This window comes from Homarus americanus, unplaced genomic scaffold, assembly GCF_018991925.1.
Source record: "Homarus americanus isolate GMGI-L3 unplaced genomic scaffold, GMGI_Hamer_2.0 scaffold21914, whole genome shotgun sequence".
NCBI lineage: Eukaryota > Metazoa > Arthropoda > Malacostraca > Decapoda > Nephropidae > Homarus > Homarus americanus.
The window spans coordinates 1918896-1934123 of NW_024719665.1; the positions used below are offsets into that span (position 1 = coordinate 1918896).

The window sequence follows — 15228 nt, forward strand, 5'->3', positions numbered from 1 at the left end:
TCCTCCTCCCCTCCTCCTTCCTCCTCCACTTCCTCCTCCTCCTTCCTCCTCCTTCCTTCCTGTTCAGGTTGCCCTCCTCCCTCCTGTCACTTCCTTCCGAGAATTAGGAGTCGTTCTTCTCTGATTTTCCTTCCCTCGAGAATGCCAGGGTTGTCCTCCTTCCAGGCTGCCCTCCCCTCCTCCTTCTCCTCCCTCCTCCCTCCTCCCAGGAACCAGAGCCGCCCTCCTCCTTCTGGTTGCCCTCCCCTGGTGGTCAGCCTCACCTCTCCTCCTTTGTGGTCAGCCTCCTCCTCTCACCAGCCTCCCTCCTCCTTCAGGCTTCTCTCTCCTCCCTCCACCAGGGCCCTCCCTCCTCCAGGCCTCCTCCTTCCTCCTCCCGGCTCCTTCCTCTCACTGAGCCTCCTTCCTTCTGAACTACTTCCCAGGACTCCTTCCTCCCATAAACCTGGTGGTCGTCCCTCCTCCCCTCCTCCCTCCTCATCTCCTCCTCCCAGGCTGCCTCCCCTCACCTTCCTCCTTCTCCTTCCTTTTCAGCCTTCCTTTCTCTCTTCTTCCTCCTTCTCCTTCTCTTCCTCCTCCGAGGGGAACTCCTCCTCCTCCTCCTCCTTCCTCCTCCTCCTCTCCTCCTCAGGCTCCTTCCCCCTCCTCCTCCCTGTTCCTCCTCCTTCCCATCCTCCTCCTCCCTTCCACCAGGTCACCTCCTCTGACCTGTGGCTGCCTCCCCTGCCTCCTTCCTGCCCGAGCCTCTGATTCTCCTCCTCCCTTCCAGGAGTCCTTCCAGGTCGTCCTCCTCCTCCTCCTCCTCCTCCTTCATCCTCCTTCCTCTCACTCCTCCTCTGGTCACCTTCCTTCCTCCTCAGCCTCCTTCTGGTGGTCGTCGTTCAGGGAGCTCCCTCCTTCCTCCTCACTCCTTCCAGCAGCTCAGGCCGCCTCCTCCTCTGCCTCCTCCCCTCCAGGACCACCTCCCATTCTCCTGAGGAGTTCAGGTCACCAGCTGCCCTCCTCCTCCTTCCTTCCTGGTGGTCTGGTTGCCCTCCTCCTTCCTCCTTCTGGTCTGTAATCACTGAGGCAGCCACAGACCAGATGGAAGGCAGCCACCACGGGGAGGAGGAGAGAGGGGGGAGGAGGGAGGGGGAGGAGGCAGCTAGACTACTAGAGGAGGAGGAGGAGGGGGAGGGGAGGAGGGGGGAGGCAAGGCAGACCACAGAGGAAGAGGAGGAGGGGGAGGAGGAGGGGAGGAGGAGGCACTACAGACCACAGAGGGAGGAGGAGGAGGGGGAGGAGGAGGGGGAGGGGAGGGGGGAGGAGGCAGCCCATACAGACTACTAGAGGAGGAGGAGGGGGAGGAGGAGGGGGGAGGAGGCAGCAAAACTACCAGAGGAGGAGAGGAGGGAGGGGGGAGGAGGAGGGGAGGAGGCACCAGGAGACACTAGAGGAGAGGAGTAGGGGAGAGGCAGCCACAGACTACAGAGAGGAGGAGGAGGAGGGGGGAGGAGGCAGCGAGACCACCAGAGGAGGAGAGGAGGGGGGAGGAGGCAGCCACAGACCACTAGAGGAGGAGGAGGGGGGGGAGGAGGCAGCACAGACCACTAGGGGAGGAGGAGGAGGGGGGGAGAGGCAGCACAGACCACAAGAGGAGGAGGAGGAGGGGAGGAGGCAGCTACAGACTACCAGGGGGAGGAGGAGGAGGAGGGGGGGAGGAGGCAGCTACAGACCACTAGAGGAGGAGGGAGGGGGGAGGCAGCCACAGACCACCAGAGGGAGGAGGAGGGAGTAGGGGGAGGAGGCAGCCACAGACCACCAGAGGAGGAGGAGGAGGGGGAGGAGGCAGCCACAGCACTGGCCAGAGGAGGAGGAGGGAGGGGAGGAGGAGGGGGGCGGGAGGAGAGGTGCAGCGGCAGATCACTAGGGAGGAGGGAGGGAGGAGGGGAGGAGGAGAGCACAGACCAATAGAGGAGGGGAGGAGGGAGTGGGGGGAGAGGAAGCCAAGGTAGACAACTAAAGGAGGAGGAGGAGGAGGGGAGGAGGCAGCTACAAATCACTAGAGGAGGAGGAGGGAGGGCAGGAGGGAGCTACAGATCACTAGGGATGAGAGGAGGGGAGTAGGGGAGGAGGATGCAGCCAGACCACCAGAGGAGGAGGAGGAGGAGGAGGAGGAGGCACCACAGACCACTAGAGGAGGGAGGAGGAGGGGGGAGGCAGCCACAGACCACCAGAGGAGGAGGAGGAGGGGGAGGAGGCAGCTCCAGACCACCAGAGGAGGAGGAGGGAAGGGGGAGGAGGCAGCCACAGACCACCAGGAGGGAGGAGGAGTAGGGGAGGAGGCAGCCACAGACCACAGGGGAGGAGGAGGAGGGGGGAGGCAGCCACAGACCACCGAGAGGAGGGAGGAGGGGGGGAGGAGGCAGCCAGACCACCAGAGGAGGAGAAGACCACCAGAGGAGGAGGGAGGGGGAGGAGGGCAGCTGGGCAGACCACCAGAGGAGGAGGGAGGAGGGGGGGAGAGGCAGCCACAGACCACCAGAGGAGGAGGAGGAGGAGGGGGAGGAGGCAGCCACAAGACCACTAGGGGAGGAGAGGAGAGGAGGAGGGGGGGAGGAGGCAGCCACAGACCACCAGAGAGGAGGAGGAGGGGGGAGGAGGCAGCCACAGACTACAGAGGGAGGAGGGGGGGAGGCAGCCACAGACCACCAGAAGAGGAGGAGGGGGGAGGAGGCAGCCACAGACCACTAGGAGGAGGAGGAGGGCAGCCACAGACCACAGAGGAGGAGGAGGGGGGGAGGAGGCAGCCACAGACCAACAAGGAGGAGGAGGGGGAGGAGGAGGGGAGGAGGCAGCCACAGACCACTAGAGGAGGAGGAGGCAGCTACAGACCACCAAAGGAGGAAGAGGAGGGAGGAGGCAGCCACAGACCACCAGAGGAGGGAGGAAGAGAGGAGAGAGAGGAGGCAGCCCACAGACCACCAGGGTAGGGAGGGAGGGAGGAGGCAGCCCACAGACCACCAGGGTAGGAAGAGGAGGGAGGGAGGCAGCCTGCCCCAAAGCAACCCTGGAGCCCAGGAGGTGGGAGGAGGAGGGAGGGAGAGGCAGCCACAGACCACCAGAGGAGGAGGAGGAGGAGGGAGGAGGCAGCCACAGGAGGAGGAGGAGAGGGAGGAGAGGGCAGCCACAGACCACCAGGAGTGGGAGGAGGAGGCGGGGAGGAGGCAGCCACAGACCACCAGAGGAGGAGGAGGAGGGAAGGGAAGGAGAGGCAGCCACAGACCACCAAGGTAGGAGGAGGAGGAGGGGGAGGAGGCAGCCACAGCCCCAGAATGGGAAGGGGAGGGGAGGAGGGGAGGAGGCGAAAGCCACAAGACCACCAGAGGGAGGAGGAAGAGGGAGGAGGCACCCTGACCACCAGGAGGAGAGGAGGGAGGGAGGCGGCACAGACCACCAGTAGGAGGAGGAAGAAGAGGGGCGGGAGGGAGGCAGCCACAGACCACCAGGGTAGGAGGAGGAGGAGGAGGCAGCCAGAACCTAGGAGTAGGAAGGAGGAGGCAGCCCAGACCACAGGGTAGGAGGAGGAAGAGGGGCGGGAGGAGGCAGCCACAGACCACCAAGGTAGGAGGAGGAGGGAGAGGCGCACAGACCACCAGAGGAGGGAGAGGAAGAGAGGAAGCAGCCACAGACCACCAGGAGTAGGAGGGAGGAGGGAGAGGGAGGAGGCAGCCTAGAGCCACCAGAGGAAGAGGAGAGAGGGGGAGGAGGCAGACAGCCCCTGGACACCAAGGTAAGAGGGAGGAGGCAGCCACGGACCACAGAGGGAGGAGGAGAGAGCGGGAGGAGGCAGCCACAGGGCCACCAGGGAGTGGGAGGGAGGAGGAGGGGAGGAGGCAGCCACAGACCACAGGAGGAGGAGGTGGAGTGGGAGGCAGCCACAGGACCACCAGGGTAGAGAGGAGGAAGAGGAGGAGGCAGCCACAGACCACCAGAGGGAGGAGGGAGGAGGAAGTGGGAGGAGGCAGCCCTGGACCACAGGAAGGAGGGGAGGAGGCAGCCACAGACCACTAGAAGGAAGGAGAGAGAGGGAGAGGAGGCAGCCACAGACCACCAGAGGTAGGAGGAGGAGGAGGGAGGAGGCAGCCACAGACCACCAGAGGAGGAGGAGGAGGCGGGAGGAGGCAGCCACAGACCACCAGAGGTGGGAGGAGGAGAGGTGGCAGGAGGCAGCCACGGACCCACAGGAGTAGGAGAGGAGGAGGGAGGGAGGCAGCCAGAACCACCAGAGGAGGAGGAGGAGAGTGGCAGGAGGCAGCCACAGACCCGCAGAGGTAGGAGGAAGGAGGAAGGGCAGGAGGAGGCAGCCACAGACCACCAGGGTAGGAGGAGGAGGAGGCAGCACAGACCCAGAGAGAGGAGGAAGGAGGGTAGCGGGAGGCAGCCACGGACCCCAGGAGTAGGAGGAGGAGGAGGGGCGGGAGGGAGGCAGCCACGGACCACCAGGAGTAGAGGAGGAGGGGGAGGAGGCAGCCACGGACCCCAGAGGAGGAGGAGGAGGAGTGGGAGAGAGCCACAGACCACCAGAGGAGAGAGGGAGGAGGCAGCCACAGACCACCAGAGGAGGAGGGAGGAGAGAGGCAGGGAGAGAGCACCACAGGGAGGAGGAGAAGGAGGGAGGAGGCAGCCACGGACCCAGGGTAGGAGGAGGAGGAGGGAGGGAGGGGCAGCCACAGACCACCAGAGGAGGGAGGAGGAGGAGGTGGGAGGAGGCAGCCACGGACCACCAGGGTAGGAAGAGGAGGAGGAGGGCGGGAGGAGGCAGCCCAGAGAACAGAGGAGGAGGAGGAGGGGCGGGAGGCACCACAGACCACAGGAGTAGGAGGAGAACGCCAGACCACCAGGGTAGGAGGAGGAGAGGGAGGAAGCACACAAGGACCACCAGAAGAGGAGGAGGAGGAGGGTGGGAGGGAGGCAGCCGCAGACCAGAGAGGAGGGAGGAGGGGAGGGAGAGGCAGCCCTAAGAACCCAGAAGGAAGGAGGAGGGAGGAGGGGGCAGGAGGGAGGCAGCCCAGACCACCAGGAGGAGGAAGGGGGAGCAGGCAGCCACAGACCACTAGAAGGGAGGAGGAGGAGGGAGGGAGGCAGCCACAAGACCACAAGGGTGGGAGGAGGAGGAGGAGGGTGGGAGGGAGGAGGCAGCCACAGACAAACCAGAGAGGAGGGGAGGAGGGAGGGGAGGGAGAGGGAGGAGACAGCCCGGACCACCAGAGGGAGGAGGAGGAGGGAGGGAGGCAGCCACAGACCCCTGGGGTAGGAGGAGGAAGGAGGAGGGAGAGGAGGCAGCCACAGACCACCAGAGAGGGAGGGAGGAAGGCAGCCACAGACCACCAGGAGGAGGAGGAGGAGGGAGGAGGCAGCCACAGACCACCAGAGAGGAGGAGGAGGAAGGGGAAAAAGGCAGCCACAGACCACTGGGAGGAGGGAGGGAGGCAGCCACAGACCACAAGGGTAGGAGGAGGAGGAGGAGAAAGCAGCCACGACCACCTGTAGGTGGAGGGAGGTGGGGAAGGCAGCCACAGCCACCACCCATTGTAGGAGGAGGAGGAGGATGGGGGAGGAAGCAGCCACAACCACAGAGGAGGAGGAGGAGGAGGGGAGGGCAGGGAGCCACAAGGGAGGAGGAGGTGAAGGGGGAGGAGGGGCAGCCCTGGACCACCAGAGGTAGGAGGAGGAGGAGGGGGGGAGAGGAGGCAGCCACAGACCACCATTAGGAGGAGGAGGAGGGAGGATGGGAGAAGCAGCCACAGACCACGGGAGGAGGGGAGGGAGGAGGCGGGGAGGGAGGCACAGACCTGGAGGAGGAGGAGGAGGTGGGGGAGAGCGCTCCAGCCTACCAGAGGAGGAGGAGGAGGCGGGGGAGGAGGCAGGCACAGACCAGAGGGGAGGAGGAGGTGGGGAGGAGGCAGCCAGATAGGAGGAGGAGGAGGGGGAGGCAGCCTGAGACCAAAGAGAGGAGGAGGAGGAGGAGGGGGAGGAGGCAGCCACAGACCAAGAGGAGGAGGAGGAGGAGGAGGGAGGAGGCAGCCACAGACCAAGAGGAGGAGGAGGAGGAGGAGGGAGGAGGAGGCAGCCCAGAGCCTCAGGAGTAGGAGGAGGAGGAGGGTGGGAGGAGGCAGCCACAGACCACCAGAAGGGAGGAGGAGGGAGGAGGCAGCCACAGACCCCAGAAGGAGGAGGGAAGGAGAGGGGGGAGGCAGCCAGAGACCACCAAGGTAGGAGGAGAAGAGAGGAGAGGCAGCACAGGCCACCAGGAGGAGGAGAGGAGAGGGGAGGAGAGGCAGCCACAGACCACCAGAAGGAGGAGGGAGGAGGGAGAGGGAGGAGAGGCAGCCACAGAGACTAGGGTAGGGAGGAGGAGGGAGGAGGCAGCCAGATACCAGGGAGGAGGAGGAGGTAGGGGGAGGAGGCAGCCACAGACCACTAGGGTAGAGAGGAGGAGGGAGGGAGGAGGCAGCCACGACTGAGAGGAGGAAGGAGAGGGGGAGGAGGCATCCACAGACCACCGGGGGTAGGAGAGGAGGGAGGGAGAGGCAGCCACAAACCACCAGGAGGAGGAAGGCAGCCACAGACCTGTGTGGGAGGAGGAGGAGGTGAGAGGCAACCTAGACCACCAGAGGAGGAGGAGGAGGTGGGGGAGGAGGCAGCCATAGCCTACCAGGAGGAGGAGGAGGTGGGGGAGGAGGCAGCCCAGACCACCAGGAGTGAGGAGGCGGGGAGGAGGCAGGCCAGACCACTAGAGGAGGAGGAGGAGGAGTGGGGGACGAGGCAGCGCCAGCCCCAGGGAGGAGGAGGTGAGGGAGGCAGCCACAGACCACCAGGGTAGAAGGAGGAGGAGGGGGAAGAAGCAGCCATGGACCACCAGAGGAGGAGGAGGAGGGGTGAGGAGGCAGCAGACAGAGGAGGAGGAGGAGGGAGGCAGCCACAGACCACCAGAGGAGGAGGAGGTGGGGAAGGAGGCAGCCAGAACCACCAGGGAGGAGGAGCAGGGGAGGAGGCAGCCACAGACCACTGGGTAGAGGAGGAGGGGGAGGCAGCCACAGACCTGGAGGGAGGAGGAGAGCGGGGAAGGAGGGCCACAGACCCCAGAGGAGGGAGTGGGGTGTAGGAGGCAGCTACAGACCACCTGGGTAGGAGGAGGAGGAGGAGGAGGCATTCACAGACCACCAGAGGAGGAGGAGGAGGGGAGGGAGGCAGTCACAGACCACCAGAGGAGGGAGGTGGGAGGCAGCCACAGACCACCAGAGGGAGGAGGAGGGTGGGAGGCAGCCACAGACCACCCTGGGTAGGAGGAGGAGGAGGAGGCAGCCACAGACCCCAGAGGAGGAGGAGGAGGCGGGGAGGAGGCAGGCACAGACCACCAGGGTAGGAGGAGAGGAGGGAGGAGGCAGCCACAGAGCACCAGGGAAGAGGAGGAGGGTGGGGAGGAGGCAGCCACAGAACACCAGGAAGAGGAGGGAGGAGGCAGCCACAGACCACCAGGGAGTGGGAAGGGAGGAGGAGGGAGGGAGGCAGCCTGGACCACCAGGTGGGAGGAGGCGGGGAGGAGGCAGGCACAGACCACCAGGGAGGGAGGAGGTGGGGAGGGAGGCAGCCATAGCCCAGAGGAGGGAGGAGGGAGGGGGGGAGGCAACCACAAGACAAAGTGGGAGGAGGGCGGGGAGGAAGCCACAGACCCCAGTGTAGGAGGGGAGGAGGAGGGGGGGAAGAAGCAGCCACAGACCACCAGAGGAGGGAGGGGGGGGGAGGAGGCAGCCAGACCACCAGAAGGAGAAGGAGATGGGGAGAGGCAGCCACAGACCACAGGAGGAGGGAGGGAGGGAGGCAGCACGAGACCCCAGGAGGGGGAGGAAGGGGAGGAGAGCCAGCCCTAGAGCCACCAGGAGTAGGGAGGGAGGGAGGAGAGGAGAGGGCAGCCACAGACCACTAGGGTAGAGGAGTAGGGAGAGGGAGGAGGCAGCCACAGACCACCGAGGAGAGGACAAAGGAGGCAGCCACAGACCACCAGAGGGAGGAGGGTGTAGGAGGCAGCCACAGACCACCTGGGTAGGATGAGGAGGAGGGAGGAGGCAGCCACAGACCACCAGAGGGAGGAGAGGAGGAGGGGAGGGAGAGGCAGCCACAGACCACAGAGGAGGGAGGAAGGTGTAGGGAGGCAGCCCAGAACCCTGGGAGGAGAGGGAGGAGTGTAGGAGGCAGCCACAGACCACCTGGGAGGAGGAGGGAGAGGAGGCAAGGCACAGACCACCAAAGGTAGGGAGGGAGGAGGGGAAAGCCACGAGACCACCCAGGGTAGGAAGGAGGAGGGAGGAGGAGGGAGGGAGGCAGCCACAGACCACTAGGAGTGAAGGAGGAGGGAGGGAGGAGAGGCAGCCACAGACCACCAGGAAGGGAAGGAGGACAGGGAGGGAGCCACAGACCACCAGAGGAGGAGGAGGAGGGTGTGGGGAGGGGCAGCCACAGACCACCTGGGAGGAGGAGGAGGAGGGAGGGAGGCAGCCCCGGAGCCAGAAGGGAGGAGGGAGGGAGGGAGGAGGCAGTCACAGACCCAGAGAAGAGAGGGGTGGAAGGAGGCAGCCACAGACCACAGGAAGGGGAGGAGGAGGGTGTAGGAGGCAGCCACAGACCACCCTGGGTAGAAGGGAGGGAGGGAGGGGAGGGCAGCCACAGACCCACAAGAGGAGGAGGAGGAGGCAGGGGAGGAGGCAGGCAGAACCACCAGGGTAGGAGGGAGGAGGAGGGGGAGAGGCAGCCACAGACTACAGAGGAGGAGGAGGGAGGAGGCAGCCACAGACCCAGAGGAAGGAGGGAGGAGGCAGCCACAGAACACAGAAGGAAGAGGAGGAAGCGGCCACAGACCTGGGGAGGAGAGAAGAGGAGGGAGGCACAGCCACAGACCACCAGGGGTGGGAGGAGGAGAGGCAGCCGAACCCCCAGGGTAGAAGGAGGAGGCAGGCACAGACTACTCAGAGGAGGGAGGGAGGGAGGTGGGGAGGGAGGGAGGAGGCAGCCATAGCCCAGAGGGAGGGAGGGAGGAGGGGAGGGAGGCAGCAGCCCGGGCATACCAGGGTAGAAGGAGGGAGGAGAGAGGGGAGGGAGGCACACAGACCACCAGTGTAGGAGGAGGAGAAAAGCAGCCACAGACCACCAGAGGGAGGAGGAAGGAGGGAGGAGGCAGCCATGCCAGAGGAGGAGGATGGGGGAGGAGGCAGCCACAGACCACTCAGAGGGGAGGGAGGAGGGAGGGGGGAGGGGCAGCCACAGACCACCAGAGGAGGAGGGAGTGGGGGAGGAGGCAGCTACAGACCACCAGGGTAGGAGGAGGAGGAGGGGGAGGAGGCAGCCACAGACCACTAGGGGTAGAGAGGAGGGGAGGAGGCAGCCACAGACCACCAGAGGAGGAGGAGGACGGGGGAAAGGAGGCAGCCACAGACCACCAGAGGAGGAGGAGGGTGTAGGAGGCAGCCACAGACCACCTGGGTAGGATGAGAGGAGGGGAGGAGGCAGCCACAGACCACTGGGAGGAGGAGGAGGAGGGGGGAGGAGGCAGCCACAGACCACCAGGAGGAGGAGGAGGGGTGTAGGAGGCAGCCACAGACCACCAGAGGAGGAGGAGGAGGGTGAGGAGGCAGCCACAGACCACCTGGGTAGGGAGGGGAGGAGGAGGGAGGCAGGCACAGACCACCAGGGGTAGGAGGAGGAGGGGGGAGGAGGCAGCCACAGACCACCAGGAGGAGGAGGAGGGGAGGGAGAGGAGGAGCCACAGACCACCAGGGTAGGAGGGAAGAGGAGGAGGGGGGAGGAGGCAGCCACAGACCACCAGGTAGGAGGAGGAGGAGGAGGGGGGGGAGGAGGCAGCCACAGACCACCAGAGGAGGGAGGAGTAGGGGAGGAGGAGCCACACCACCAGGGTAGGAGGAAGAGGAGGGGGGAGGAGGCAGCCACAGAGACCACCAGAGGAGGAGGCGGGGAGGAGGCAGCCACAGACCAGGGTAGGGAGGAGGAGGAGGGGGGGGAGGAGGCAGCCACAGACCACCAGGGTAGGGAGAAGGAGCACAGTCCCCACAAGGTCTCCTGCAGCAGTACAATCCTCACAAGGTCTCCTGCAACAGCACAGTTCCCACGAGGTCTCCTGCAACAGCACAGTTCCCCACAAGGTCTCCTGCAGCAGCACAGTCCCCACGAGGTCTCCTGCAACAGCACAGTCTCACAAGGTCTCCGCAGCAGTACAATCCTCTCACAAGGTCTCCTGCAACAGCACAGTCCCCACAAGGTCTCCTGCAACAGCACAGTCCACACAAGGTCTCCTGCAACAGCACAGTCCACACAAGGTCTCCCCAGCAGCACAGTCCACAAGGTCTCCCAACAGCACAGTCCCCACAAGGACTCCTGCAACAACACAGTTCCCACAAGGTCTCCTGCAGCAGTACAATCCTCACAAGGTCTCCTGCAACAGCACAGTCCCCACAAGGTCTCCTGCAGCAGTACAATCCTCACAAGGTCTCCTGCAACAGCACAGCCCCACAAGGTCTCCTGCAACAGCACAGTCCACACAAGGTCTCCCAACAGCACAGTCCCCACAAGGTCTCTGCACAGCACAGTCCCCACAAGGTCTCCTGCAACAGCACAGTCCCCACAAGGTCTCCTGCAGCAGCACAGTCCACACAATGTCTCCTGCAGCAGCACAGTCCCCACAAGGTCTCCTGCAACAGCACAGACCCCACAACTCCTGCAACAGCACAGTCCCCACAAGGTCTCCCATCAACACAGTCCCTCACAGGGTCTCCTGCAACAGCACAGTCCCACAAGGTCTCCTGCATCAACACAGTCCCCACAAGGTCTCCTGCATCAACACAGTCCTCACAGGGTCTCCTGCAACAGCAAGTCCCCACAAGGTCTCTCCTGCAACAGCACAGTCCCCACAAGGTCTCCTGCAGAAGTCCCCACAAGGTCTCCTGCATCAACACAGTCCCCACAAGGTCTCCTGCAGCAGTACAGTCCCCACAAGGTCTCCCTGCAGCAGTACAGTCCCCACAAGGTCTCCTGCAGCAGTACAATCCCCTACAAAGTCTCCTACAACAGCACAGTCCCCACAAGGTCTCCTACAACAGCACAGTCCCCACAAGGTCTCCTGCAACAGCACAGTCCCTACAAAGTCTCCTGCAACAGCACAGTCCCCACAAGGTCCTGCAACAGCACAGTCCCCACAAGGTCCCTGCAGCAGCATAGTCCCCACAAGGTCTCCCTGCAGCAGCACAGTCCCCACAAGGTCTCCTACAGCAGCACAGTCCACACAAGGTCCCTGCAGCAGTACAGTCCCCACAAAGTCTCCTGCAGCAGCACAGTCCACACAAGGTCTCCCTACAGCAGCACAGTCCCCACAAGGTCTCCCACAGCAGCACAGTCCCCACAAGGTCTCCTGCAACAGCACAGTCCACACAAGGTCTCCTGCAGCAGCACAGTCCACACAAGGTCTCCCAGCAGCACAGTCCTCAAGGTCTCCTACAGCAGCACAGTCCTCACAAGTCCCTGCAGCAGCACAGTCCCCACAAGGTCTCTACAGCAGCACATCCCACAGGCCCTGCAAGCAGTCCCCAAGTCTCCTGCAGCAGCACAGTCCACACAAGGTCTCCCACAGCAGCACAGTCCACAAGGTCCCCTACAGCAGCACAGTCCACACAAGGTCTCCTGCAGCAGCACAGTCCCCACAAGGTCTCCTACAGCAGCACAGAGTCCACACAAGGTCTCCTGCAGCAGTACAGTCCCCAAAGTCTCCTGCAGCAGCACAGTCCACACAAGGTCTCCTACAGCAGCTCAGTGCTCACAAGGCCCCTGCAACAGCACAGTCCACACAAGGTCTCCAGCAGCACAGTCCACACAAGGTCTCCTGCAGCAGTACAGTCCCTACAAAGTCTCCTGCAACAGCACAGTCCACACAGGTCCCCTGCAGCAGCACAGTCCACACAAGGTCTCCTGCAGCAGCACAGTCCACACAGGGTCTCCTACAGCAGCACAGTCCACACAAGGTCTCCTGCAACAGCACAGCCCACAAGGTTCCTCCAGCAGCACAGTCCACACAAGGTCTCCTGCAACAGCACAGTCCACACAAGGTCCCCACAGCAGCACAGTCCCCCCAAGGTCTCCTGCAGCAGCACAGTCCCCACAAGGTCTCCTGCAACAGCACAGTCCACACAAGCTCCTGCAGCAGCACAGTCCACACACACAGTCTCCCTGCAGCACAGTCCACAAGGTCCCTACAGCAGCACAGTCCCCAAGGTCTCCTGCAGCAGCACAGTCCACAAGGTCTCCTGCAGCAGCACAGTCCACACAAGGTCTCCTACAGCAGCACAGTCCCCACAAGGTCTCCCTGCAGCAGCACAGTCCCCTACAGCTCCCACAGCAGCACAGTCCACACAGGTCCCTGCAGCAGCACAGTCCTCACAAGGTCTCCTGCAGCAGCACAGTCCACACAAGGTCTCCTACAACAGCACAGTCCACACAAGGTCTCCTGCAACAGCACAGCCCACACAAGGTCTCCTGCAACAGCACAGTCCACACAAGGTCTCCTACAACAGCACAGTCCACACAAGGTCTCCCCAGCAGCACAGTCCACACAAGGTCTCCCTACAGCACCACAGTCCCCACAAGGTCTCCTGCAGCAGCACAGTCCACACAAGGTCTCCCTACAGCAGCACAGTCCACACAAGGTCCCTACAGCAGCACAGTCCCCACAAGGTCTCCCTGCAGCAGCACAGTCCACACAGGTCTCCTGCAGCAGCACAGTCCACACAAGGTCCCCTACAGCACACAGTCCCAAGGTCTCCTGCAGCAGTACAGTCCCTACAAAGTCTCCCTACAGCAGCACAGTCCACACAAGGTCTCCTGCAGCAGCACAGTCCACACAAGGTCTCCTGCAGCAGTACAGTCCCCACAAAGTCCAACAGCACAGTCCCCACAAGGTCTCCCTGCAGCACAGTCCCCACAAGGTCTCCCCAGCAGCACAGTCCCCACAAGTCTCCCTGCAGCAGTACAGTCCCTACAAAGTCTCCTGCAACAGCACAGTCCCCACACAGCAGCACAGTCCACACAAGGTCTCCCCTACAGCAGCACAGTCCCCACAAGGTCCCCTGCAGCAGCACAGTCCACACAAGGTCTCCCACAGCAGCACAGTCCCCACAAGGTCTCCTGCAGCAGCACAGTCCACAAGGTCTCCTGCAGCAGCACAGTCCACACAAGGTCTCCCCAGCAGCACAGTCCACACAAGGTCTCCTGCAGCAGCACAGTCCACACAAGGTCTCCCCACAGCAGCACAGTCCTCACAAGGTGTCCCACAGGCTCAGTGCTCACAAGGTCTCCTGCAACAGCACAGTCCACACAAGGTCTCCTGCAGCAGCACAGTCCCCACAAGGTCTCCCCCAGCAGCCAGTCCACACAAGGTCTCCCTGCAGCAGCACAGTCAACACAGGTCTCCTGCAACAGCACAGTCCACACAAGGTCTCCTACAGCAGCACAGTCCACAAGGTCTCCTGCAACAGCACAGTCCACACAAGGTCTCCCTAAGCAGCACAGTCCACACAAGGTCTCCTGCAGCAGCTCAGTCCACACAAGGTCTCCTGCAGCAGCACAGTCCACACACAAGGTCTCCCTACAGCAGCACAGTCCCCAAGGTCTCCCACAGCAGCTCAGTGCTCACAAGGTCTCCTGCGCAGCACAGTCCACAAGGTCTCCTGCAGCAGCACAGTGTCCTCACAAGGTCTCCCCAGCAGCACAGTCCACAAGGTCCCTACAGCAGCACAGTCCCCACAAGATCTCCCTGCAGCAGCACAGTCCACAAAAGTCTCCTGCAGCAGCACAGTCCACACAAGGTCCCCACAGCAGCACAGTCCACACGTCCCTGCAGCAGCACAGTCCACACAAGATCTCCCACAGCAGCACAGTCCACACAAGGTCTCCACAGCAGCACAGTCCACACAAGGTCTCCTGCAGCAGCACAGTCCACACAAGGTCTCCCTACAGCAGCACAGTCCACACAAGGTCTCCTGCAGCAGCACAGTCCACACAGGTCTCCCACAGCACAGTCCACACAAGGTCTCCCTACAGCAGCACAGTCCCCACAAGGTCTCCTGCAGCAGCACAGTCCCCACAAGGTCTCCTGCAGCAGCACAAACCTCAAGGTCTCCTGCAGCAGCACAGTCCACACAAGGCTCCTGCAACAGCACAGTCCACACAGGTCTCCCAACAGCACAGTCCACAAGGTCTCCTGCAACAGCACAGTCCACACAAGGTCTCCTACAGCAGCACAGTCCCCACAAGGTCTCCTGTAACAGCACAGTCCACACAAGGTCTCCTGCAACAGCACAGTCCCCACAAGGTCTCCCTGCAGCAGCACAGTCCCCACAAGGTCTCCTGCAACAGCACAGTCCACACAAGGTCTCCTACAGCAGCACAGTCCACAAGGTCTCCTACAGCAGCACAGTCCACACAAGGTCTCCTGCACACAGTCTCACAAGGTCCCCTGCAGCACAGTTCACAAGGTCTCCTGCAACAGCACAGTCCACACAAGGTCTCCTGCAACAGCACAGTCCACACAAGGTCTCCTGCAACAGCAAGTCCACACAAGGTCTCCTGCAACAGCACAGTCCACACAAGGTCTCCTGCAACAGCACAGTCCACACAAGGTCTCCTACAGCAGCACAGTCCCCACAAGGTCTCCTGCAACAGCACAGTCCACACAAGGTCTCCTGCAACAGCACAGTCCCCACAAGGTCTCCTGCAACAGCACAGTCCACAAGGTCTCCTGCAGCAGCACAGTCCACACAAGGTCTCCTGCAGCAGCACAGTCCCCACAAGGTCTCCTGCAACAGCACAGTCCACACAAGGTCTCCTGCAACAGCACAGTCCTCACAAGGGCTCCTACAACAGGACAGTCCTCACAAGGTCTCCTGCAGCAGACATTTCCCTTCATGGAGATGATTCGGTATAAATATTGATTGTCTGAAGTGAATCACAACAATTTGCGTGGCGTACAACTTCTGTACAGGTAAAATTCCTCTTCAAGAAAAGAAGTGTTGATTCAGCTACAATGTCTCTATTAAGAAGAGACTGTTCCATTACAGCACGTCACGTTGCCACAAATGCGACACACTACATGAGGTTTGGTGCATTTTTAAGTAATGGCTGAGCTTTGTG

At 62.8% G+C, this 15228-nt stretch overlaps 1 protein-coding gene across 1 annotated transcript in view; it reads left to right on the plus strand.

Annotated features, from left to right (window-relative positions):
• LOC121860237 (mucin-6-like) overlaps window positions 1-15022 on the plus strand; it is a 25315-nt gene extending 10293 nt beyond the window's left edge. Inside the window, exon 2 of the mRNA XM_042357325.1 lies at window positions 10152-15022. Within this exon, the coding sequence (XP_042213259.1) occupies window positions 10152-15022 (4871 nt within the window). The remainder of the gene's footprint in view (window positions 1-10151) is intronic.
• Window positions 15023-15228: the final 206 nt, after the last annotated feature.